The 27,909-nt window shown below is 42.6% G+C and overlaps 1 protein-coding gene across 1 annotated transcript; it reads right to left on the reverse strand.

Moving 5' to 3' along the window:
• Positions 1-27,909, reverse strand: LOC129862813 (neuronal acetylcholine receptor subunit alpha-7-like). Its single transcript, XM_055934817.1, has 10 exons — positions 27,273-27,909; positions 22,660-22,799; positions 20,585-20,629; positions 17,468-17,577; positions 15,531-15,610; positions 14,003-14,170; positions 12,129-12,323; positions 6,230-6,316; positions 4,591-4,700; positions 1-2,196 (listed from the first exon to the last, which is right to left on the reverse strand). Exons 1-10 carry the CDS (start codon positions 27,325-27,327, stop codon positions 1,630-1,632), a joined length of 1,557 nt encoding a protein of 518 aa, XP_055790792.1. The 5' UTR covers positions 27,328-27,909; the 3' UTR covers positions 1-1,629.

Here is a 27,909-nt window from a genome sequence, read left to right on the forward strand (position 1 = left end):
TGACATCTAGAAAAATACATTTATTTTTGTGCATGGATCAAAATGTATTCTGGGCATGGATACAAGTGCACATAAATGACAAAGGTTAAGGGTTAAATGATAAAGGTGGACGGGAAGAGCGCTAGGCTCCCATATTGCTTTTACAGTACAGAGGAACAGTTGAGGAGAACAGAGGGCGATGGAAAACCTAAGCCAGGGTCATATTCAGAAGGTATGAAACCATTTTGAAAGAGATTGAGCTATCACCTGGGGGTGTATTCATTACTGCACAACGTAGCAAACTGCTGCAAAACGTTTGGCAATGGAAAAACGGTTGCCAATGAAAACAAGAGTTTCTATTGGACACATTTAGTTAAAGCCTTCCCGTTTGGTTCCTGGTGAATACACACCTGAAGTATTCGAGCAGAACTTGTCCTTCATTCCAGGGTGACACTAGGGATCACTGCACTCCACTGCACCTGAACTCCCTCATTATACGCTTTTCGTCCAAACACTTACGTCAAATGTCATAGGTTCCATGCATGTCAAATGGGTCAGTGACACAAAGCAGTGCAATTGTGAAACAAAGAATAAATAGCACAAAAATCACAAGTCCAACACACTATGTTAGAAGTATTACTGGCATGGCTGTTCTCTTGGGAATTGAACGTATAATGCAGAAGGAAAGAAAACAGAAATGATCTACATTTTGCAATTGGGGCAGTCTCTTCAATTCACTCGAGCAAATCTATGGAACGAGCTTTAGATTGAGAGAAACTCAGCATGAACGTTACAGAGATTTCCTTTGAAAGGCATAAACAATGGAAAGTACTTTTTCCATTTTACATGTACTGTACATGAATGAACACTACAAACACCAATCTTTTTTGGAACAAACATTTTGACCCATGTATTCTTCCAATAGCCTGTGATAAAATAAAATAAATCCTTAAGTTATCTAGCTAACATATTAACAACCATATATATCTCTTGAATTTCTGTTTAATTTAGCTCAGCTTGAATATGCGTTTTTTGATTGTTGATTAATATATACAATGCCAATTTCAAGTGTATATTTCTCAAAAATATGGATTTCAGTTAGCTAGCTGGTTAACTCAATGATCCTGCTTTCTGGAACATCCCCAATGTGCTACTTAATATATACACAGTCATTGTTGATGAAGACCTCAATTGATCACAGATTCACACCACATAGGATGAACACATTTGTATTGCTATAAGTTGTGCCATTATAATAGCCACTCTAAATACAGTAACGTATGTGAAAAATGTGAAAATACTGAAGAGTGGGGTAGTCAGCTTATATAAGTCATAGGTAAAGATGTGTTTGGGATATAAACAGTATACAATACATGTGTGTGAGTGCAGGTGGGAATGTGTGTGTGTGTGTGTGTGTGTGTGTGTGTGTGTGTGTGTGTGTGTGTGTGTGTGTGTGTGTGTGTGTGACTGTACGCGTGTGTGCTTGTGTGTGCGCATATATGTACACCCCCACCCCCTCCCTCACACACACACACACACACACACACACACACACACACACACACACACACACACACACACACACACACACACACACACACACACACAAGTGACTCCATCCCTCCCATCCTCCAACACAACACAGCCCGCTCAGGTGAAGAAGTCTTTGGAGATGGCCTCCACGAAGTTTGGCGCTGACATGAGGATGCCGATGGTGCAGAGGATGGTGAACACAGAGAACGCCATCAGGCACAGCCGGTCAATCACAGATGCCGCAAACTTCCACTCATTGCACAGCGACTCGTCCTCGTCCTGGCCCCGGAAGCGCTTGGCGATGTAGCGCACCTCCTCCAGGATCTTGGACATGTCGGAGTCCACGGGGCTCGCCACCCCCACCCCGGTGCCGCCTGCCACGCTGCCCAAGTTGGGCAGCCCGGCCCCGGGTAGCAGCACCTCCTCGTCCCCTGCCCCCACCAGCCTGGAGCAGATGACGCCTGAGTCGGGGGTGGTGGTGTAGTGCATGCCCTCCATGCCCCGGAAGCCGATGTAGAGCATGTTGCCATTGGTGGGCTGGAGGGTCCCCTGGCTCATACTGAGCTCCACACTGGAGAGGCTGTTGCGCGGGTGCTTGTTGTGGCAGGCCAGACGCACACGCTCCTCGCCGGGCCGCTTCATACGCAGGAACCAGGCGCACCAGTTCAGGAGCACCACACGTGTCTTTGTGGGGATGTGTGGGAGTGAGAGAGAGAGAGAGAAAGTGTGTGTGTGTGTATGCGTGTCAGTGTTTGTGTTTGTGTGTTTATGTACACCAGGGGGAGGAGAGACAAGAATAGAATATCAACACCAGAGGAGAGAAACATGAACAGGAGATGATCACTATGCAAGCATTGTGCATTAGCTCCCAATTCTAACACAGACGCTGACAATTTTAACATGGCTTTTCACTCCGATTATGTTCTCTTGGTATACTGTAGCTATACATGTTTTAGAGAAAAAATATCAGTTTACAACATTTTTCAAATCATATAGATCTGCTCCATAAAATACAGTTTAAGTCGGAAGTTTACGTACACCTCAGCCAAATACATTTAAACTTAGTTTTCACAATTCCTGACATTTAATCCTAGTAAAAATTCCCTGTCTTAGGAACACCACTATATTTTAAGAATGTGAAATGTCAGAATAATAGTAGACAGTGATTTATTTCAGCTTTTCTTTCTTTCATCACATTCCCAGTGGGTCAGAAGTTTACATACACTCAATTAGTATTTGATTGCATTTCCTTTAAATTGTTTAACTTGGGTCAAACGTTTCAGGTAGCCTTCCACAAGCTTCCCACAATAAGTTGGATGAATTTTGGCCCATTCCTCCTGACAGAGCTGGTGTAACTGAGTCAGGTTTGTAGGCCTCCTTGCTCACACGCTTTTTCAGTTCTGCCCACAAATTTTCTATAGGATTGAGGTCAGAGCTTTGTGATGGCCACTCCAATACCTTTACTTTGTTGTCCTTAAGCCATTTTGCCACAACTTTGGAAGTATGCTTGTGGTCATTGTCCATTTGGAAGACCCATTGCGACCAAGCTTTAACTTCCTGACTGATGACTTGAGATGTTGCTTCAATATATCCACATACTTTACCTCCCTCATGATGCCATCTATTTTGTGAAGTGCACCAGATCCTCCTGCAGCAAAACACCCCCACAACATGATGCTGCCACCCCTGTGCTTCACGGTTGGGATGGTGTTCTTCGGCTTGCTAGCCTCCCCCTTTTTCCTCCAAACATAACGATGGTCATTATGGCCAAATAGTTATATTTTTGTTTCATCAGACCAGAGGACATTTCTCCAAAAAGTACGATCTTTGTCCCCATGTGCAGTTGCAAACCATAGTCTGGCTTTTTTATGCAGTTTTGGAGCAGTGGCTTCTTCCTTGCTGAGCGGCCTTTCAGGTTATTTCGATATACGACTCGTTTTACTGTGGATATAGATACTTTTGTAGATGTTTACTCCAGCATCTTCACAAGGTCCTTTGCTGTTGTTCTGGGATTGATTTGCACTTTTCCCACCAAAGTACGTTCATCTCTAGGAGACAGAACACGTCTCCTTCCTGAGCGGTATGCCGGCTGCGTGGTCCCATGGTGTTTATACTTGCATACTATTGTTCGTACAGATGAAAGTGGTATCTTCAGGCGTTTGGAAATTGCTCCGAAGGATAAACCAGAGTTGTGGCGGTCTGAGACTGATACAGTGAATTATAAGTGAAATAATCTGTCTGTAAACAATTGTTGGAAAAATTACTTGTGTCATGCACAAAGTAGATGTCCTAACCGACTTGCCAAAACTATAATTTGTTAACAAGATATTTGTGGAGGGGTTGAAAAACAGGTTTTAATGACTCCAACCTAAGTGTATGTAAACTTCTGACTTCAACTGTATATAAGTCTTATTCCGTAATGAACCAGATTACTATGTCAAGCACAAGTTCAGATCACAGAAAACATATGACGACACATAGTACATAATAAATTAACATTCCTGCTCTAGAAAAAGTGTTGTAATAACCTCTGGTAGCCTGCCAATATAATGGCTTACATCTTGTTATTAGCATGTATGAATCTTTATCTTGTTTAATAAGGCTTATAATTGCATCATCCACATTTCTGGCAGTTTCCAAAGTTCTGTGCCCTCTCCACTCGCTTCCATCTGCCCTTCAAGCCTGGCCAGCAGTCTCTCCTCCCCTCCCCTCTTCTTCAAACTACATTGGCATTCCTCTCACGCCAATGCTCAAACTGCCCACTAACCCTGACTAACACACACACACACACACACACACACACACACACACACACACACACACACACACACACACACACACACACACACACACACACACACACACACACACACACACACACACACACACACACACACACACACACACACACCTCAGAGCAAGGAGCAGCCGCTGGTCCGCTGATGTAGAACCCTTAACCTTCAGGTCCAATTCCACCTTAATGGAATGTCAGCATTCGGAATTCCGAGTGTATCCGGCGTTCCAAGTGAATGCAGAACGAGGGAATGGGCGGGGATGGAAAGACGGACACGGACTCACCCACTTTGGCATTTTGGCTCCGTCCGGGTCATGATGGTGGTACTGGAGGACCAGGACAGTGGCGATGACGGACAGGCCCACGATGACCATGGTGGTGGCAAAGTACTGGGCTGGAATACAAAGAGAGAGAGAGAGAGCGAGAGAGCGAGAGAGAGAGAGAGAGGCACGGCATAACTCAGAGGAATCATAGGGGATTATATACTATGGCTGGAGACCAAGGGCACATTCAGTTAATATATGCCACAGAGCAGATGCTTTTATCCAAAGCGACTTACAGTACAGTGAGTGCATACATAGTATGTGTATGTGATCCCTTTGGGAATTGGACCCGCAACCCTGGCATTACTTGTGCCATGCTGTTACCGACTGAGCCACACAGCAGGAGGTATACTGTCTTGCATACTGATATATGCGCCGAAAAAGAGCCTCTCAGAGATGAGCATCTGAACCGTGCCTGGTGTTCAGTCGGTCGCAATGTTCAGAATGTCGAAGATAAAAATGTAGCTAATAAAGGATGTCTGCAGAAAATACAACATGTCTATCTCTAATCTCTCTGAACGCTACGGCAAGCTGCAGGACCGACTTGCCCTATACGCAGACTATGCAACACGGGGTGCAATTTCGAAACTTGGTAGTGCAAATTTTCCTCAAATATGTCAGTCAATGACAAACATAGTATGATAAGGTTAGAGCCAGCCCTGGCAAGCTGAATATCTTCCTCACGGCAGAGACCAAATGGGCCTTCATATCATGTTAGGGGGGGATCTGGCCTCTCTTTATTGGATAGCTTGAAGATACTGTGGAAGCAATTGGGTGGCACGCAGGGAAATAGCTGAGATGAGGATATCAATATGTTTAAGAATATAAATATCTGCCATTGGTAAAAATATGACAGTAATTGGGCTTGAGCTGCAGATTCATTAGCGTAAAAGATTACACACGAACATCCATTGCTTTGAGCATTGCTCAATATCAATATCAATATATATTCATCAAAATATAAAAAGAAACTGCAAACTATACTCCCATGCGGCACTGCAATCAACGCCAAGTCTCTATTTTTTAATTTGCTTGTCAAATTAATCCATTGACCCATTTGTTTGCCAGACTGACTGCCTGCCACTTGAGCGCGGAGGTCTCAGATGATACGTAGTCAGGGTTGTTCTATTCATTAGGGCACAGCGCAGTAAAACATTTTGCAACGGATAACAAAAACGATCATTTATTAATGACCAAGTTCAGGTAGTCCCTTGCTGTTTCAGTATGTTTTCCCTCCATTTGGTGCTTATAAACACACCCCAGGTCTCATGGGTGAGTGATTGCACTTATATCTCATCAGTCCAACCGATTAATGACCTACTGTATACTGTAGCGTCACTGTGTGTGACAAATGAGCTCGGAGGGGCCACCCAGTTTCGCTTTAAAAGGAGCGTGTGTCACTTTTTCTGTTTCATCAGCTCTTTCTACCTCAGTCATTGAGGGCCGGTTCGTCTTACGAATGTGGTGACACAGAGGGGACGGATGGATAGATGGAAGGCATGAATGGATGACTGGGAAGAACAGATGGCTGGAGAAATGGACAGATGAGAAAATGGATAGATGGAGTAGGGTGAGGATGAAGGTCTCCTTCAGCACCTACCTATGAGAGGAACAGAGTCGGAGGTGGCCGGCATGATTTCAGCTACCAAGAGCATGAAGACAGTTAGAGAGAGCAGCACAGTAATACCTGGAGAAAGGAAGAAAAAGAGGGAGAGACAGACAGGCAGACCATTAGAAGACAGAACCTACTGTACATCACCAGGCATGCTGTTATCATGTTATCGTATCATAGTTATTATCAAGGTATCATCGTGATTCGCATGTTATCATAGTGATTATCGCGTTATCACAGTGGTTATCATGTTATCAAAGTGATTATCGCGCTATCGTCATGGTATCATAGTGATTATCATGGTATCATAGTGATTATCATGTTATCATCATGCCATCATAGTGCCTATCTGTATTATAGTTATTATCATGTTATCATGGTCATTATTGTGGTTTTTGTAAAAGAGAGAAATGTTATTTTCAACCATTTTGCAACCAATGTACAAATTAGAAGAGGGTAGCTCATTCATTAGAAGTGAACTTATAAAGGCTGAATGTAAATGGAAGGCCTGTAAACTTCAAGTGTTCTACGAGATAATGAAGGATCTGATGAGAACTTACATGTTGCGGTTAAAAATGCAAGAGCGAACTACTTCTCTACCCTGATCTCCCGAAACTTCTGTTTAAGACAATTTATTTAACGAGGCAAATCAGTTAAGAACAAAGTCTTATTTACAATGATGGCCTACCCCGGTCAAACTCGGACGACGATGGGCCAATTGTACGCCGCCCGATGGGACTCCCAATCAGAGTTGGACGTGATACAGCCTGGATCCGAACCATGGACTGTAATGACGCCTCTTGCTTGAATTGCCCTGCCAATGCATGGTTGTTCTTCTCAGAACATGTTTTAAAATTACGTTTCAACATTTGAGGTAGACTATATATTCACACCGGTAATAAAACTGAGTGAACATATATTGAAATAATTAGCTTTTTTATTTTTTATTTACTGGGCTGATGGAGCCTGCATCAGATGGTCAGTCTCAGCGGAGGGAGAGAGCAGCAGACTGAGGGTCTGCCTCTCAGTGTCCCTCCACTGACACAGACCAAAAAGGGACACCATCTTCCAGCTGATGGCGAAACTCGAGTCACACTACATTATTTCTGCCTCATGCACAAATTCATGTTGTTAGTCCTATGACCAGAGCCAAGCCGCTAATAATAACAATGCAAGCCTATCGATACACTTTCCTACTCATTCATTACAGCTGTAGTGTTGGTTGTAGCTTGAGTGGAAGTTGAGAGAACACACACTTTATGGCTTATAAAAATGTTGAATAGAAAGTGTTGACAATGCTAGAGTAAAAACTTAAACATGAACTCGTAAAAACAGCAGCTCTTTGCTGTATTCGTTCACAGATTCTCTCTCTAGTCATGGTTTTCAAAGTTTCGAAATCTCACAGTCTCAACTTTACTGTAGATTTATTTTACACCTGCTGCCTTATTGCAGACACGGTAATCAGAGCCATCCGATTGGCAAGTGGTAGGCCTATAGTGTACTTGATTTGCTTCTCCCGGGCCCAATGGGAAAGACGTTTGCATCTTCAGACATATGAAATTATTCAAAATTGGAACATGCTGCCTACCCGGCACGTAGGGCAGCTGAATCGGGTGCAACTACCGCCAATAGCGTGTGACGAATAAAAAATAAAAAACAGAAATTACAGAAATGTTGGGCGATCGACTAGGCATGCCTTGGAGATCAACCAGTTCATGATCGCCCGGTTAGTGACTGCTGTTCTAGAGCTAGAGAAGCAAACCCCTTCAACCAACACTCTTAAAAATAAAGGTGCAAGTTGGAACCACACGGTCCCGTGTGGCTCAGTTGGTAGAGCATGGCGCTTGCAACGCCAGGGTTGTGGGTTCAATTCCCACGGGGGGACCAGGGTTCAATTCCCACGGGGGGACCAGGATGAATATGTATGAACTTTCCAATTTGTAAGTCGCTCTGGAGAAGAGCGTCTGCTAAATGATTTAAATGTAAATGAACCAAATAAGGTTATTGAGAGCGATGAATAGCCCTGCTGTATGGTTTTAAGCCATTTTTGCATCTTTCCCAGGGTGCCTTTCAATTGAATTTTAGAGTTACCAGTACCACCCATGACTGTGTTTGCTAGTGACAGAGATATAGCAATTACATTCATTAATTTTCAGTCCTGTGGCCTTCACCATTAGATCCTAAATTAATATGTTATCATTACAATTACATTCTTTAAGACAATACAATACACATTTCACAAGGCTTATTTTGAGTGGCTAGTTTTACCCTAACGCAGTGGCCTGAAACTCATGGTTTACAGGCCACATTAGGCCTGCAAGTTACATTATGTTGGCGTGCAAAGTGATGTGTAATTTCTGTTGAAATCCAGCCAGTGTGGGGATATGCAACATTTTCATTTTTATTCACCCACAACCTGCATTCAGAATGATTGCCAGGGTAGGGAAGACTAAGATATCAGACTACCTAAAGCATCTAAACTGGAACAATCATTTCAGTAACTTTTGCAACAAGTCCAAGTAACAGATTTGAATATGTTAGAACAATTTATGTTATTTTTATTTCAGTAGTCTAAAATCAATGAATCAATCAATGCACATGCAAAAACATAGATATTGAAACAAACAATTCAAAAATCAAACCTGCAAAAGAACATCTGGGAAATAAGATAATGAAGGGCATGGTTTTGGTTCAGCTCTGGTTATTAACACCAACACTGGGGTTCTTTTACATCACTGAGTGTTAATTTAACTCCTGAATCAACACTAGAAATGTTACACTGAAATTCAACACAAGTTGACAATGGCCAATTTTCTGTGTTCTATGAAAGGGACACATCTGCAGGCTTCCATACATTTCAAGAACCTTTTCGAATTCTGAAGACTGTAGATGCACCATTAAGAACCGCCCCCCCACTTAGCTCAAAGGTTCTTTATTGGACAAGAGTTCTCCAAGGAACCTTAAGAGCTGAAGAAGAACCATTTAAGAACCTTATTGTTTTCAGTGTACAGTGGGCTATGACTCACCAGCAGCACACTTCCCAAAGTTTTCTAATGAACTCTGAGGATCAATAAAGCCAGGCGATCCAAGGATCAAGATGGATAGAGCGCTTTCCTCTCATTAACCACTACTGTATTCTTCAATGCACCCAGTCGATACATTTTATACAGACACAAATGGAAACACACACATGCATGCAGACACACAGAAACACACACAGCACGCACACACACAGAGACGCACACACACACACACTTTCTTGTGGTATCACTTGGGAAAATGTTACTTGCAGTTTGACTCCGAGTTTCAAGTCAGTTCATTGCCAGCAGATATTGATTTCAGACCATAAGCCATCCAGTGAATCAAGAGGTGGGAGGGGGAGAGTGGGCAGACGTGGCTAAAGTAGTTAATTGAAGTATCTTGAAAATGTAGTTTTCTATAATACTGTCTCAATATGCTCTACATTAACTATGAGCATAATAAATTGTTTAGGGGAAAGCAATGTGTACGCCGCCCAATGGGACTCCCAATCACGGCCGGATGTGATACAGCCTGGACCCGAACCAGGGACTGTAATGACGGCTCTTGCACTGAGATGCAGTGCCTTAGACCCCTGCGCCACTCGGGAACCTGAGTTAAGGAAAGTAAGTTCAGGAGTAAAAATGTGCTTAACAAGTCACATATAAACTTGCATGCACTCAGTCTGTGTGCAATAATAGTGTTTAACATGATTTTGGAATTACTACCTTATCTCTGTACCCCACACATACAATTATCTGTAAGGTCAGTAATACTGCAAAACAGTTTTTGTCCTGAATACAAAGTGTTATGTTTGGGGAAAATCCAATTCAACACATTACGGAGTACCACTCTCCATATTTTCAAGCATAGTGGTGGCTGCATCATGTTATGGGTATGCTTGTAATCGTTAATAGCTGGGGTGTTTTCAGGATAAAAAAAAAATAGAATAGAGCTAAGGAGAGGCAAAATCCTAGAGGAAAACCTGTTTCAGTATGATTTCCTAGTTCCAGTTTTGACTTAAGTCTTCTTGAAAATGTATGAAAATGATTATCTAACAATGATCAACAACCAATTAGACAGAGCTTGAAGAATTTTGAAAAGAATAATGGGCAAATGTTGTACAATCCAGGTTTGGAAAGCTCTTAGAGACTTACCTCAGAAAGTCTCACAAATGTAATCGCTGCCAAAGGTGCTTCTACAATGTATTGATTTAGGGGTGTGAATACTTAAGTAAATTAGATTTCATTTTCAATAAATTAGCAAACATTTCTAATTTCTAACATTTCTATTGTTTGCTCAGCCACGTTTCTTACTCTGAAAACTAGAAGCATCTAAAAGTACCTGTAAATAGTATCTGTCATCAATTGTACGATAACATACTGTAGATGTGGTTTGTTGCATACAACAAGAAAAAAACACACCCATGTTAAACACCTATATCCTACGCATAAAAATTTGAATATTAATTATATTATTATGGTCCTACGTAGTTGAACTCATTCTGGCAGTAGGCTGCTTCATACACACACACGGACTCACAAAAACACAAAACACAAAATCATCTCCAGGTCTCTCTGGGCAGGCAAGAGGGCATTTCCAGTTCATCTGGTCTGAGGCTCCAGCCAAAGCTCAAGCCCAGTCATGCACGCAGACAGGCAGACAGGCAAGCAGGCCAAGAGCATAGAGGGCTTGGGGGACTGGCCCCTGCAGCGCTGCTCTAACAGATGCACCCCGCAAATATCTGGCCCCCTCTGCCATCACTGGGAAGATTGGGCGCTAGTCTGGGCAGTGCCCATAGGCAGTGGCTAAATGTGTTGTGTTTAATGCACTATAGTTTTTTGGGGGTTACAGGCTAGGTACTGTACTGTAACTACCTATAGCCTATAGATGCAGCTTAAGCATGTCACAAGCTATGTGTGTGATCTTAACATATGCTCTTTTAACTCAGCTTGGCAGCGTGTGTATGCCTGTGTGTGTGTATTACTGTAGGTAGAGATCTGTGTAAAGCCAGTCCACCTAAATGAGTCAAAGCGGATGAATGAAATCAGATGCAGCCAAGTCAACTGGCATGAATAATGTATTTAGGCATACCTTTTCAAAATTGCTTTTTGCTTTTGTTTTAGGTCACCTGCAGACATGCCCATCAGTCAAAATGGCATAGGATGAATTATACAGAGCCATTTATGTAAAAACCTTCACATACATAAACATCTCTAATGTATATAAAGTTTGGTTCTGTAATAACAGTATATTCATGCAGAGAGAAAGATAATAAATTATGGGTGAAATAAATATTTTTCTTCTGACATGTAGACGGAGTGGCTTGTCCGGTGAGTGAAGGGATGGCGTTTAGTTGCCCTAGAATTCAACAGACGGCCTTTGGGCTGAGTGTCAGTCCTGCTAGCCTAGATTGAATGCCAGTCAAGAGTGTGCACTTTACAAACCCACGTCCCTCATACGTACGGACACAAACACACATGAATATTCAGCGACACCACACATTCGGCACACAAACGTTCCGTATGTTACTCACACATTTGTGATAGAAAGCAACAGAGCGGACCATAGTAGTAGGGTACACTGCTGTCTAACATGCCCCGTTTCATCACAAGAAGAAAAGCATACCTTTGTGCTCTGCCTCATGGTATTTAGTATTTAGTACCTTAAAAACACCGCTCACACACACACACACACACACACACACACACACACACACACACACACACACACACACACACACACACACACACACACACACACACACACACACACACACACACACACACACACACACACACACACACACACACACACACACACACACACACACAACCCTTTCACGCACACACACCCTCCCCAGTCTCACCCAGTGAGATCTTCTCTCCGGAGTCCGCGGGCAGCAGGAAGACGAGCAGGGCCAGGGTGGAGATGAGGACACAGGGGATGAGCAGGTTGAGGCCGTAGTAGAGGGTGCGTCTACGCATCACCACCGTGAAGGTCACGTCAGGGTAAGGCTCCTTACAGCAGTCATAGAAACGCTCGTTCCTCCGTCCGGGGACCTCTGCATCACACACACAGACAGAGAATTACAGTATATGCATCCTTATTGTATACACAGATGTTTACTGTTATACTATCTTATACCGTGGCATTGTTGAATACTTGTTTCTGATTGGCTTAAAGGGCATTCTAGAGTGTGCATTATTTCCCTATTACGCACGGTACAATTGCACGGTATAATTTAATAGCTATGAAGTTCATTCTTACACGTTCTATTTTTGAGCTGCTTTGAAAGCAAAAGTCGAGCTGAAAACATTACTGGCATTGTTGAATTCGATTTTTAGAATAGCAAGCCAGGATGAAGGTTTGGTTAGCTAAGGTAGCAAGTCTGTTCGGTTTCCAAAGAAACTACTTTAGCTGTCGAGCTAGCTATTAAATTTGCTAGCTACTTCAGTGGATGTTGCCACACTTCTACTGGCAATATATTTATAGCGGCAAATATGATAAATTATAGCCATGGTATGAAAGGGTTATAATCAACTCAGGAAAATAATGCAACTCCGTGGAAGGTTTATTCCACTCCGCTAGCACATCGTGGAACACACCTTCCACGTCATGCATTATTTTCCAGAGAACGTATAGCCCCTCGGAGATTATTTCTTACATAATCACTGCCAGAACACACCAATAACAGGCTTCAACGAGTAGCCTCTTGTTATCAAGAAAGTACATCAGGGAGTGAATATTGTGAACAGTCCTCTTACATGCTTCACTACTCTTATGATCTTTAGAACATTGGTTTGGATTGTGTGTATGCCCATATAGGAGGGAATCATAGAGCATGTTGATGGTGAAATGGGCAGATTACTTCCTGCGATTTCTATTACGTGGGGCCTCAATGCTCCATTGGTTGGTCTCCTAAGGACACATTCCTCACTCTCTTGCTCCATCATCTCTTTGTTTCTCTATCTCTCCCTCTCCATTTCTTCATTTCCATCTCTTGGAAGCACATGGATGTGTTTTGGCTCCCCAGGGAGCGATGAACAGGCCTTTGTTAATCATTAGCCCCCAACATGACTCCTCCGTCTATGTAAAATGGAGACATTCCATTTATGGAGGGTGAGGACGGGGGCAAACATAACCTAATAGAACCATTCCATCAGGGGTGGTAAAGCCTCATGTGTTTTCGTGTCATTCCCATTCTGAATAGAGCTCTGCATGCGAAAGAAACATCAGGGTAAGGCTCCTTACAGCAGTCAGGGAAACCGAAATGCCACTTGCCCGTCACACTTTGTTGCGCTTGATTTGGCAAATAGTGCCTAGATACGACCCCCCCCTCCAGGTGCAACGAGCTCCATGGAAGCGTCTGCCAACCCACCCCTGCAGGGGGTTCACTAAATAACAGCAGGACAGTTTTAATTGCTGTTGAATAAATGTAGGCATATAATGATTGTTATGTAAATCCAGTTCCATTCCTCAACAATCAGATGTCTTTAGAGGCATCAAAGCCATTGTTCTTTTGAATATTAGTTCAGTCATGGCTGCTAACTGCTTTCTTTTTTTATTACAATGAATGTGGATTCGCAGAGCTGCCCTAGTTCGCACACTACGTCCAGCATAGATCTTACATACAGGAAACTGTGTGATGGTTTAAATAGTAATCATAGAACCAAACCTCAGACTTCTTCGAGCATGACTCTGTGCTTTCTATGGCTCTCTGCCATTCGGGACTGAACTTACCCACAAGGTCCCACTCTCCATTAGCAATGTATCCAGTCACATCCGCCTCTATCATCTGCAGGTCTAAAGACCAGCCCCCGTACGTCCACGAGCCAAACTTGAGATCACAGCGCTGGACATCGAAGGGAAACCAGCGCACGTCGATGTAGCATGTGCTCTTGAAGATTCCTAAGCATCAAATTTGCTTAATTGTATAAACTGTTACCGAAGCAATACATCAAGAAATGGTAAACAGAATGGAAGGATAAGATGAAAGAAGGATATTAATAATATTCCCCCTCATTATAAGGGGGCCAACAACGGAGCCCTGGGGAACTCCAAAACTGTTATGAGAGGGGGAGAAGAAGCAAGAGCAAAACCAGCCTGAGCATGATGAATTGGGACAGAGTTCTTTGATTTACATGCCCTGGATCCCCCACAAAACAAAATGGCAGAAAAATGTAATTTGTTCCCAATCTCTAAGCGTCTGCAAAGCGTTTCCGCCGCAGCCATTCTGCCTATGTTGGATTACTTTTCCCTGCAATAAGGGTCTCTCTGGACATTTGTAAATAGCCAATTTGACTGAATTAGTTAGTCGTTGATAGCAGGCCGGCTGTCATGTTTTGCATAGCCCCCTCTTTTCGTCCATCCAGCCCCCAAAGTAATTCATGTCCGCTGTCTATCGTGATGCAGCTGTTTGTGGCTCTATTGATTTCTGTCAGTTACAACTCTGTGTTTTTCTCTAATTCCTGCAGTCAGCTGGAGGGAGATACTCAGACAGGGTGCACTTTGCGATCACCTTCCTTACACGTAGGTCCTGCTGGTCCCCTGTTGGTGACATATTGTCAGGGACTTGTATGTCTACATCCCGGAGGTGACATTACTGGGTCAGAGAAGATGGGGTCAAACTAGGTGGTAGGGTAGACATGGGAGAGGGTTGTGACAGCTTATAGAGACATTACACCCCCGCATCCAATTTCCACATCTCAGTCACTGCCTCGTTCATAACTCTGAGATGAATCAATGCCTGTCGTAATGACATTCTTAAAGGTCATAAAGCTGATTTACAGACTGATTTGCTTATAGGGAGCTATTTGACTACACTTCACTCCATATCCCGACGGAGATCATGTGTCAGCCAGCCCCACTCGACACACACCCACAGTGGTTCACATGTCTTCTAATTCGGCATGGCGTTGTGTAGAATCTAGTTAATCAGCTCTGCATGACTTAATCCATTAGATTTGGGAGGTTCATCATCACAGGCACAGGCCTTTGTTTGTGGGAGCAGAAAAAAACTAAATGAATAGCAGAAGCTTGGAACGAACACAGAGTGATGGCATCATCATTCAGATCCATAACTTTTCATGGCTTCTTTTATTGGCCCAGAGGGACCTCTCTGACCAAATGGACCTGGCTTATTTCCTGACCACTATACCATTTTGACACAATTTCCAGGCCCACTGATATATACCAGTGGAGGCTTTTGCAGGGAGAATAAGGAGAATGGACCTCCCCCTGTGATCTAGGAGAAGTTAAGGAGGCTTACCTGGGGGGAGATACTGGCAGTAGCCAGTGGAGTTGACTAGGACGTTGGTGTGGAAGGTGGCGTCAAACCTCTCGTCAGCGCTGAGCATTGGACACAGATTAGCAGTTAGCATCCATCAGCGCTTTATTTGCACATAAAATCTAACCTTGTAGCTTTAGCGAGAAAACAAGACCGTAAAGAGCTCAGCAGAGCTGGGGTGTCACTGCCGGCGCAAGGGCTGTGTAAATCATAGTTACTCAGCACAGTGCAAAACAAATAGCATAGACCAGGGATCATCAACTAGACTCAGCCACGGGCCAATTCTTTCATGAGAGGATGGTCAGGGGTCCGGAACATAAATACAAATAATTTGTAGATGGCAAATTTACCGCAAGAAGCCCAAACAGATATAATATTTGACTAAAACATAATAATTTCAAACCTTGCTTACATTTGTATACGATCCCATATATCTAGAGAGCTATTATGTGTGGGAATACATGGAGTTGATTTACTGGTGTTTTTACAGTCTTTTATGTCCAACAATAGAGAACATTGGGGGACAAATAAAATCCCCTAAGGGATCAGTTCTGGAACCCTGACGTAGACTAACACACTGTACACACACACACACACACTGTACACACACTGTACACCCCCCCCCCCCCCCCCCCCCACACACACACACACACACTGTACACACACTGTGCACACACTGTACACACACTGTACACACACTGTACACACACTGTACACACACTGTACACACACACACACACCGTACACACACACTGTACACACACACTGTACACACACACTGTACACACACACACTGTACACACACACACGTACACACACACACACACACACACCACACACACACACACACACACACACACACACACACACACACACACACACACACACACACACACACACACACACACACACACACACACACACACACACTAGTGAAGAAGTTGCATTAGAATGTGAATGAGCAGAGTCGAGCATGTGCAGATTAAGCAGGCTCAGCTGCTTCACAGACAGCCCATACACAAAGAAATGACAACGACAGACACAAACACACACACAAACAAATCAAGAGCTGCACAGTGCCCCCACTTTGATAATGTATCAGTCTGTGCTTCTCTCCAACATAAATCCATGTTACTCTAGCTAGCTGTAGCACTGCAAGATACAGTCACAGCAGTACAGATGAAAGCATCTCTTCATAAAAAAGATAAGCCTACCAGCATCTGACTCAGACATCAACCATTCATCTTTTCGATTTACTTACACGTTTCTCTCAAATAAACGTGTCACCTGTATCTGATCTGCAAAATACATGTTTGATAGTCTACACAGAAAAACAATTCAGTAGAACACTGTGTGCTAATTAAAAAGTTCCTCTACAACGTCTCTACATTCTTCAGGGCCTCGATGTTCTCTGCCTCTGATATCGCCCTCGCTCGTTACACTACTGACATCAATATATTGGGCAAGTTATTGGAGCTTATCTTTGATCAGGCCTCCTTCTCTAAATGCAAATGGAGCTCTGTTCCGTCCCTGACGCTCTCCACAACAATTGCTCAGCATAAGGAAGCATATCCAGACTAGCCTCGGCTGCTAGCGTAGGCACTCCCGTCACGTTGATGTTTTTAAACAAATAAATATAAATCATGACAGGCAAATAAGCTATTTTTACTCTTTTTGATGTACTTAACATATTACGGCTCTGATATAAGATGCAACACATTCAGTTCGCTGAATAGCAATTGTGTTGAATGAATGGCATGGAATGAAGAAAGACAACACCACACACAAGTGCATCAAATGGATGATGGTTCACCTTCTCCTAAATCCAAATCATAACAGTAAATGTTACTGGCTAGCTAGCCGACACACTGACTTAATCCCACAATACAGTACCATGATGTATGAGTAGTGTTACGTACCTGTTGTAGAGGAGAATGTCAGGCCTCCATATCTGGGTGTCAGGGAACCTGACATTGGTAACTCCAGGGTAGTCTGTGGTGTTCCACTGCAGGTAGTAGTCAGTCCAGTACTAGGAGACCACACAGATAGGTTAGGAAACACTGGAGGAAGTTCATAATAAGACTTAACGCTAATGTGTTATAATCAAGTGTGTTATTTACCCATTGTAGAGATTGACACTTACAAGTGTTGTGAGACAAGGTCCAGGTTAACTACATAATAATTTGCACCAGGTGCAATAGGGTTCAATTAAACAATAAGGCCAGAAGCGGAGTGCCTGGATACAGCCCTTAGCTGTGGTATATTGGCCATATACCAAAAACCCCCAATGTGCCTTATTATTATTATTATTAACTGGTTACCAACATAAATCGAACAATAAACAAGTATTTTTGCATCATACCTGTGGTATATTGTCTGATATACACACGGATGAAATGATGTCTTCACCCTGTGTTATTCCTTCTTATGACTTTAATTTGGCATTTTTGTTTTACATTCTTTGGTCAATTTCCTCTGGGGGAAAAAAACAGTTTAACTGTGAACTTGGTACAAATGCTCAGTATATCTGGACCTAATTATCTGCCCACAGGGTTACGGTATAAGGTTACCTAGCTAATGAACAGAGAGAGGCATACAGAAAAGGACAAATTCCCAATGACTGTGAAACATCCGTGTTAAATATCTATGCACTCTGAACGGCTGGTCCGGCACGGTAAGGTATATTATTAGACTTGAGCGGTCTGCCCAGACCTCGTATTTCTACCGAATGACTTCACACAGAAGACAAGCCTATAACTCTGGTCTCTTCCTCTCCAAATGGAGTACATTGTTTGAGCAGCACACCACAACCCCACTCTGGTGAGCATCTCTCAGTTTCGTTGGAGGCTCACTGACTCGCTCTCTCTAATCATTATCTCTAATTATATAATTACCTTCTGACAATGGAATCATCCTTATAAATATTCTCTGGCAAAGGACAGGTATGCTTAATTTCCTTTCGATGAGAGGAGAGCATTCCAAATTGGATTACATACGTGGGTCATTTAAATGGACTTATCTTGTGGCAGAAGGCATTGTTTCATCACAGTGGCTAACCAGCTTCAGGAGAGTTATGTATGGGGAGTGGAATCCCAAAAAATCTAAGTGAATACCTCTGAGTGAATAATCTCTGTTCACTCAAAAGTGTTCCTTAACGCCCACATGTAAATTAATTTTATGCTGTCAGAAATATGGCACGCAGTAAATATGCACAATAAATTACCAGAGAGGAGGCATCTGCTGGGGATGGGAATTCACACTGTAGATCATGTTTTTCTCTTGTGGGCTATTTATGCAAGTTCAATCATTCCCTCTGCCAGCATGAAACCTTTAAAGAGCCGCGGTAACGGATGTTGACATTTGAAAAATACCCACAGCTCGGGGCATAGAGAAATCTCTCCCCTCAAAATACAGACTTCCAGCACCAGAGCCTGGGCGGATCGCTTTCCAAAACATTGAGAGAGGGAGCAAGGAAATTCATTGAGCCCTTAAAATCAAATTAAGCTAAAAGACTACTTCGCACTGGAGGCAATTTAACAAAGAAAATGTGCTGGAGAAAGGTATGGCTGAGCCCGAGGGAATAAAACAACCTTTCTCACTGGATGAAGATTGTGAGATGTTAGGAAGGGATTAGTTGCTTCTCTGAATTTTAAACACAACTTTCGTAAGACCGTGAGAATTCTGGGAATTCACAATACTGATAAGAAAGCTAATTAAATAGGAGCAGCTGTACGAAATGGGTTAAAGAAAAGAAAACGTGTTTACGTACAGTATTTGTATTCATGGCTTTACTGTACTGTTTTGTCATTATGCATATACTTAAAAACCAGGACAATTATTATAAAAGTAGCTGCTTCTAACTGCTAATAATCTGCTATAATGTCCTTTATGTGAACTGGAAAAAGCACAAGTCTTCCACCCCATCACTGCCAAAGGTGCAAAAGGAACTAGGCTTTTGAGCCTGTTCTGCCATGTCAATGTCTGTCTGTTCAAAACATACAATTGTATTGTCATTCTTTATTTGGAATAAAAACGCGTGTTAGTCTAAAAAAAGAGGCACCCATCAAAAAATACAGTCTGTATGAGCTTTAGCAATGACACGGGCTTTTTCCAAAGGGGACTTGAGTTCACAAAATGGCCGAGTGGAGTAGTGTACCACATAATAATGTGTGTGCGACACCTTTCAGTAAAAAAACTCAGGGAAGGTTATAGATGACTTACTTCAAAAACGTATTTAAACTGACACCATATTGACAGACGAGCCTGACAGAGCCTTTCAACTCCACATGGAGTGTCTAAAAGGGAAATGTAGTATTAGTAGAAGCAGAGCGAGTATCGCGCGTCCTTTTTGCTGTTGAGGGATTTTTTACAATTTTTATCCAACAGCTATTTATCTAGGTCAAATACTAGGGTTGGGAGAAGCCAATTCGTTTAGATACTTTGGGAGCCAAGTTGAAGAAAAAAAAACGACAAAAATAATTTGGCTAAAGGCTTACACTTATCATGGACATTTGATTCACACTTTTCTTCTGAGTCCATCTAGGCACTGTCCCTTTGGCCCTTGCCAGCCCATCCGCAATGGTCTGTGAGAGCACGGTTTAATTTTCTTAATGTAGTGGCACTCCCGTATTCCAGTGAGGATTGGGAATGGAGCTGAGGGCCAGTTTGTCAAGGATGAGGGGGATAGGATGGGGGGGGGGGAGTTTTTGGGATAAAGGGCAGAGCTGACAGACACATCCATCAAGCTTGTTAGGTGTAGTAGATCCTCTAAGGACGTTCTTGAGCATGACCCTTAAAATTCTGCACATTTACTGTTGCTTGGTAATTGAGGAGCATTAGTAGAGTTCATTGATATACAGGAGGGCCTAACTGTCTGACTCGATAAAGGAGGATGATCACAAAGACACTCTACCCGGGAGAAGGAAAGGGGGTGATGGAGGACAAGTGTCTTGATATGAACCTCTGTCTGTTTCGAAGGCATATCTTCACATGCCACATACTCTTAAACTCAAGGTTCGAATGATGAAAGAACTCACCAGCTGTAACCAGATGTTGGTCGTCAGGACCTGGTTCTTCTCATCCTGTAAACATACAAACACAATCCATGTCTGTCACCAACCAATGCAAGAAAATATTCTAATTTGTCGCTCCACCTGCCACACTTAATAAAAGTCTTGCTGGAACAGGACTTTTCGCTAGCTGTAATTCGTCTTAGATATGGCCACTTGCCGATAAAGGGCAAATGACTATGAATAACGCCACTTTGATAAATGTCCTGCATTTGAAATCCTCTCACAAGCAGGTAGCAAAACATGGAGCTACTGCATCTGCATAACAACACCAGCCAAGCATTTCTATTCAAAGACACAAGCTGCTCCAAAGCAATGGTTGAGGTGAAAAGGTAATGTTGAGGTAATGTTGTTTAAAAGTGGAAAGGTTATTGGTCTGTGGGTGCTGGGCGGTGGGTAATGCGGCATACTTAAACTTTTACCAGTGAATGCTTATCGTTTTTTCCTGTTTATGGGCAAACGCTGCAGCCGCCACAGACCCCAGCTGTTGGCATTGGAGTTCCAGGAAGGCTGGAACTGTGTGGCTCCAGAAATGGTCACTGGCCAATTACAGTAGCTGCAAACATGAACCTCATGCTCACGGACTCACAGACTAATTTGATGACTTGTTTTTTGAACTTTTCAAAGTATATTTGTTTACTTACGTTTTTTTTCTTCACAATTTATTATATATATAATCTTAAATCATCCTTGTAATATTGTATAATCATGGACGCAATGTGCTCTGTACCCTAAAATGTGATTAGCTAGCAGTAAATGGGAGCAGGCACGTGTAGTGGATTGTGACTAATGTCTCCCAATCCAGCAGGGCTCCCACTGCACAAAATAAGGGTCTCTTTTAATCCCAACGCAGCACACAGCTGGGGTCCCCCCAAAACACAATCTCCACCAACAACAGAGTAGAAATGGTGAAACAAAGAATGACAATGAAATATTCCGTGTAGCTATCTACCAGGGATAGGCAACTGTTCTCGAGGGCCCCTGTTACAAAGGTTAATGTAATAGCCGGTGTTATTACATTAACCGTTGTTACAGCCCCTGTGTGCAGAGCTTTGTTCCAGCCCAGCACAAACACACCTTTCAATTAATTGTGGTATTTGAAGTAGTTTATCATTTAAAACTGGGTATTAGAGATGGGTGGGAACAAAAGCCTGAACACACTGTGGCCTTTACAAGACTTACGGTGCTATTAGGAAAGAAGCAGCAAGAGTAGTATCGTAGAAAACAGTAGGCATGAAAAGTTGAAATAAGATGGTTAAAAATCACTCACTAATGTCACATTTGTCAAAATGCTCTGCCTGTGATTTTCCCTTTTCACACGCTCCCTTCCAATTCCGTCTGATATTATGGTAAGTGATCATTTCAGCACATTCACCGTTCTCTGCCGGCGCTTTCCTCCCCTCTAGATTATAGATCTACAGTATGCACAGACAGTTCCATAGCACCAGTATGATATACATTCAGCGCAGGGAGGCTGTTTCTGACACAACAGTATGATTTTGGCCAAGACAGTATGCTCGTGACCGGGTGGACTCAAATCCCTCAACTACTGCTACTTTGCTACAAATCCTCACATTCCTCTTTCTTATCTCCTCAATAACACATACGTAGATACTTTGAAAAACGGTGGTATTCTGTGGGCCCAGGGAACGTTGGGGTTGTCAGATGCTGGGTGTAATGGTGGAGAGATGAGGGCTACCGTATGTTGTTTCATCTCCCCTGCTGGCAGTGCCCTGGCAGGGGGGAGTGCATCAGACACACAGGGGGGGAAAGGTCTGCTGCCTCTCTCAGCAGCACTGTGGGTGAGCTGAGCACCGACCGGGAAACACAGCCGCACAGGGAGCCTTGTTAATGTGGCTCACACATCCTATCACAGGGAGAGTGTGTATGTGTGTGTGTGTTTGATATCATCTCTAGTGATTCGGAGGGGAGAGCTGATATATCCATCACTATGTGTTACGGTGATGCTGTCAGTGTTTCTTTCATTGCGTGCTTACAGAGTGTGTGTGTGTGTGGGTTGACAGATGGCTCATCAGACTCACCACATCCATGATCTGCATGAGGCTGAAGCTGAAGTGTACGGTGAGCGAGTGGGAGTCATTGAACACGGGACGCTCCAGAGGGTTGTAGTTTCGCATCAGGTCCTTGTACAGTCTGCGCTGGTGCTGTCCCTGTAGAGACACTAGGGGCCATTCATGCCCGGAAACACACACGCACACACACACACACACACATGTCAAAGACACAGACATCCCATCACCCACAGTTTGCAACCCTTACATTTTTTGCATTCTGTATGTTACGGTCTGGAAAAATAAATAAAAGCTCAACCAAATGTAGATCAAAACGAGACATATCTATCTATCTCCACCCGGCACAGCCAGAAGAGGACTGGCCACCCCTCATAACCTGGTTCCTCTCTAGGTTTCTTCCTAGGTTTTGGCCTTTCTAGGGGGTTTTTCCTAGCCACCGTGCTTCTACACCTGCATTGCTTACTGTTTGGGGTTTTAGGCTAGGTTTCTGTACAGCACTATGAGATATCAGCTGATGTAAGAAGGGATATATAAATACATTTGATTTGACATTGAACTGAAGTCTGTGCCCAGTGGGACAGAGATCTCATAAAATTCCAACTCCGAAGAACTTTATAAAACAGTATAACAGAAAGCATTTATTTTTGTAGTGCCAATTTTTCACACATTCAGTAAAGACAAGGCTTTAAGATACAGCATACATTTTTGAATTTGATACTGGTGTGGAATTTCATACAAAGTTATACAACTATAAATAAGGCAAACAAAATAATCTCTATTGTCTGTTTTTGGTCTTGAACCCCATCTGGTCTCATCTGCTTCATGTATCTGGAGACACATCAGTCTATCTCTTCTCCTTACATTGTAGAGAAGACCGCAACTATCAGCTCAAACGGCAAGATACTGCAGTCCGGAAAAACAACCTGGTGTCAGAGCATTTTGTATTATTCTGTACGTAAATGTTTATATTCCATTTAGTATGATATGTTATTCTTCGTATAGTATGTATTCATTTGTGGATGTCCATGTTACGAATTTGCAAAAATGTACAATGTGTTACGAATTTGCTAAACTTCCAATATGTTATGAATTTACAAAACATGATATGTTACAAATTCCAATTTGTTGTGGCTAACATTAGCTAGGTGGCTAACGCTGATGTTAGCTTGGCTAGGGGTTAGGGTTAAGGTTAGGAATTAGGTTAAAGGGTTAAGGTTAGGGGAAGGGTTAGCTAACATGCTAAGTAGTTGCAAAGTAGCACGTAATGAAAAGCGTCTAATTATCTAAAGTTGTCCGTGATGAGATTCAAACACGCAACCTTTGGGTTGCTAGACATTCGCGTTACACGCCCACCTATCCACCACTCCTTGCCTTAAGTAAAATGCTGTCTTGTGTCACCATACCAAATGTAACAAACCACAAATCTTGGCTTTACTGTACTATGTTACGTCTAGTCTATGAGATCATGTTGGGGGAAAAATACCAAAATAGTTAAAATACATCCTCATCATTTACCTTTGAAACAGAGTTTTCCACTTCATTGCTGATCAGTTGAGCTGCACCTTTCAGTTTCCACTTGTTTGCTCTAAAAGGCGGAAATTGTACCTGCTGATGGACTACATGACCAAAGGTATGTGGACACCTGCTCGTCAAACATCTCATTCCAAAATCAGGGGCATGAATATGGAATTGGTCCCCCCTTTGCTGCTCTAACAGCCTCCACTCTTCTGGGAAGGCTTTCCAGTAGATGCTGGAACATTGCTGCGGGGACTTACTTCCATTCAGCCACAAGAGCATTAGTGAGGTCAGGCACTGATGTTGGGTGATTTAGGCCTGGCTCGCAGTTGGCGTTCCAATTCATCCCAAAGGTGTTCGATGGGGTTGAGGACAGGGCTCTGTGCAGGCCAGTCAAATTCTTCCACACCGATCTCAACAAACCATTTCTGTATGGGACCTCACCTGTACGGGGGCATTGTCATGCTGGAATAGGAAAGGGCCTTTCCTAAACTGTTGCCACAAAGTTGGAAGAACAGAATAGTCTAGAATGTCATTGTATGCTGTAGTGTTAAGATTTCCCGTCACTGGATCTAAGGGGCCATGCTTGAGTGGCCTACCACTTTGCGGCAGAGCCGCTGTTGCTCGTAGACGTTTCTACCTCACAATACCAGCACTTACAGTTGACCCAGGGCAGCTCTAGCAGGGCAGAAATTTGACAAACTGACTTGTTGGAAAGCTGGCATCCTATGACCGCGCCACGTTGAAAGTCACTGAGCTCTTCAGTACGGCCATTCTACTGCCAATGTTTGTCTATGGAGATTGCATGACTGTATGCTCGATTGTATACACCTGTCAACAACGGATGTGGCTGAAATAGAATAATTTTAACGGGTGTCCACATACTTTTGTTTATATAGTGTATACTATGAGGTTGGAATAATACTGTGACTAATACTGTGAAAATGATGTTAATGGCGTTTTAGTGTAAGAGCTGTTTGAAAAGACTGCCTAAAATGTTTGCCTGTTTTGGTAGGTTGGAGTCTTGGCTTGCCTGGTGACATCCTCAGGCGGTAAATTGGTTAACAGACCAATAAGAGAGTTCCAAACCTTCTCTTCCAATAATGGCTAGTTTCCCCCTCCCCACTCAGACCACTCCCAGACTCCCAGTCCTAGCCAAATTCTTTCTTAGAAGCAATTTTTGCCCATTTTGATTGAAAACAATCATAGAAAGGTACTTCATTGTTACGTAGAAATGGGATCAAAACAGCTACATTGGACCTTTAAAAGTATTTTTGTGGTAGAAATGTACAATTCTTTACTCAAGTGAAGTCAGATGCCCTGTCATTTTCCCTGCTGCAAATACATTCATTCTTTCAAGCTTCTGGTAGTTATGACCTTGAAAAACTGCAGTCCGTGTTGAAACAAGAAAAAATTAATCATGGTTCTGCAATTTTTGGGGGGGGCTTTCAGATTTTGAAGACTTGCTGTTGTGCTGGAAGGGAGGAACTCATAAGGTATTAGAACGTTTTAGGATATTATTTGGAGAGAGAAATATGATGGTGCATTGAGTGATGACAGCTCTTTAAAATACATTTTGTGGTAGTTGAAGAACTATGTAGAACAATAGGTTTGTATGTAGACCTACTTATACCTAGCTGTAGTTCTATCCAATAAATAAAATATTTAGGCTAACCGTGATCACCCTTTCAGCTTGAATAGAGGTGAAGTAGAGGAAGAAGTCATACCCTCTAAGTTTCTGTCTAACCTGTCGGGAAACTGGTCAGAAGTTTGAAAGAAAAGAAAAGCAGTAAGGCATAATATTTTAGCGCGAACCCTACCCATGTCAGCGTCGTTCAGGCCCTATTCTACCTGGGCCCGATTGCGCAACATGAAATTACAAATACAGTAACAAATACAGCAACTTTCTCCATTAGTAGCGGATTGTCTCTCGTCTGTCCGTCTCTCAGTCTCTCCCTACACTGCCCCATGCACTCCTCTGCGTGTGTGAGTATCCATAGCAACATTCCATTCTGATTCCAAATGTAAAAAGTAGAGTAGACCAAGGTGTCAAACCATCTACGTTTGTGTCTAATGTGCTGAGAAAGTGGTCAAAATGTCAGTTATTTGTAAAAAGTTGGAAAATAATTTGTTAATGCGGTTACTAATACAGCTATATTGTTAGATTGGTAGAATATATTTTAATATCGATTTCAGATTTGAATAGCAGAGAAGTAAACTTTTTGTGTAAATTGTTGGAAAAGTGGCCAAAGTAGCTGATTAGTGTCAAAGGTTACATCGTTTACAGTGAATAGAACAGAATGTTGGGGGTCATGACGTCACAACGGGCCCTTAAGAATGCTGCTGGAAATCCCACGAAAGTTGGAGGACAAAAAAAGCTTAATAAAAAAAAGAGATCCAAAAAGTTGAATGCAAGCAACTCAAACCAGACCAGTTTGCACCTTTTACAGTTTGAACGGCGTTTTCAGCTTAAGACCAGTTTGCACGTTTTAAAGTTTGAACGGCGTTTTCAGCTTAAACAGTATAAGAGGAGCAGTGTGTTAAATAATAATAATAATAATAACAATAATAAGTATGTAACTTATGTCTAAGATTTAAGTGGGGACTCTTGCTTCGCAACACTGCAAGGCGCACTGTTTCATGTACAAAGTGTACACAGGTGAGGGACCTTGTCCTTGATGCCAAAGGTTCTAGAATCTTCTCTGTGCGAGAAAGGTTCTACAAACTGATCTCTGGGGGAGACTTTTTAAGAGCTGTCCATGGTTCTGATTAGATACAAAAGGAGCATTCTGTACTTCTACCTCAGTTTTAAAGTATGGAATAGAGATAATAAAGTATTATTAGTCAGATGGCGCCTCACACTTTATATGTAACTGTTTCCTTTATGGAAACACATCGTCTTTTTACAGGAAGATAAATCTATGTCGATGTTGGCTAAAACAATGTCAGAAGAAGCTACACTTCTAAGTTTCTCATATAACCGAATCAAGGCTAGCCCTCTCTGTAATTGACAAAGCCCTCTCTGTAATTGACAATGAACATCTAACCCACGGTTTCAAAATCTCACTATAATAACATTATGATAACACATGCACAGCGTTGCCTACCGTGAAACAAGCAGACGATGGTAAGTAAATACAGGGTAAAAATCCGAGCCTCCATTGCATGACAGACCAAATGTGCCTCCTATGATAGCCTAGACTATGTGACAGTTCCGAGACCACTGTTATACAGTAACCGGTAATTAAAAAACGCCAAGAAGTCACCGGGCATCCCAGACAACGCCTGGCAAACGGTTGAAAATAGTTGATAACGAGGCTTGATATGCGAAGATACGGATTTGTATTTGTGCTCCGGTGGGGATGGGGTTGGTCGGGTGCTCTTCCTTGAAGCCCTCCAAAATGAAAATGCGAATCGCGCCACTAAACTCACATGGCTGTGACAGAACTACTCATGCTGTCCTTGCAGAGGCAAATCATCGAACAACCGCACTGGCAGCTAATATTTCGAGGAGGCATACAGTAGGAGAGTGTGACAATCATTCACTGGGAATTATTAACATAATGTCTATTCTGGTTGCCAATACCCCAATTGAATATGATTATGACTAGATTACATATGTTTATGCAAAAACGCACAAACACTGCATCACCTGTAGATTTAGCTAATAAAATGGCAAAAATTATGGCGCGAGAAAAGTAAATATTATGGCGGATGAATTAACCCACAATCCTTAAATGTATC

This window comes from Salvelinus fontinalis, chromosome 9 (assembly GCF_029448725.1).
Source record: "Salvelinus fontinalis isolate EN_2023a chromosome 9, ASM2944872v1, whole genome shotgun sequence".
In the NCBI taxonomy this organism is placed as follows: Eukaryota; Metazoa; Chordata; class Actinopteri; order Salmoniformes; family Salmonidae; genus Salvelinus; species Salvelinus fontinalis.

What these genes read in the sequence shown, in the direction of transcription:
- LOC129862813 (XM_055934817.1), bottom strand. Translation starts at nt 27,327, where the DNA reads ATGGAGGCTCGGATTTTTACCCTGTATTTACTTACCATCGTCTGCTTG. An exon ending in CTGCCAGTATCTCCCCCCAG is followed by an intron (nt 14,171 to 15,530) that starts GTAAGCCTCCTT and finishes TTTGATGCTTAG; the next exon opens with GAATCTTCAAGAGCACATGC. An exon ending in CGGAGAGAAGATCTCACTGG is followed by an intron (nt 6,317 to 12,128) that starts GTGAGACTGGGG and finishes TCCTTTCTCCAG; the next exon opens with GTATTACTGTGCTGCTCTCT.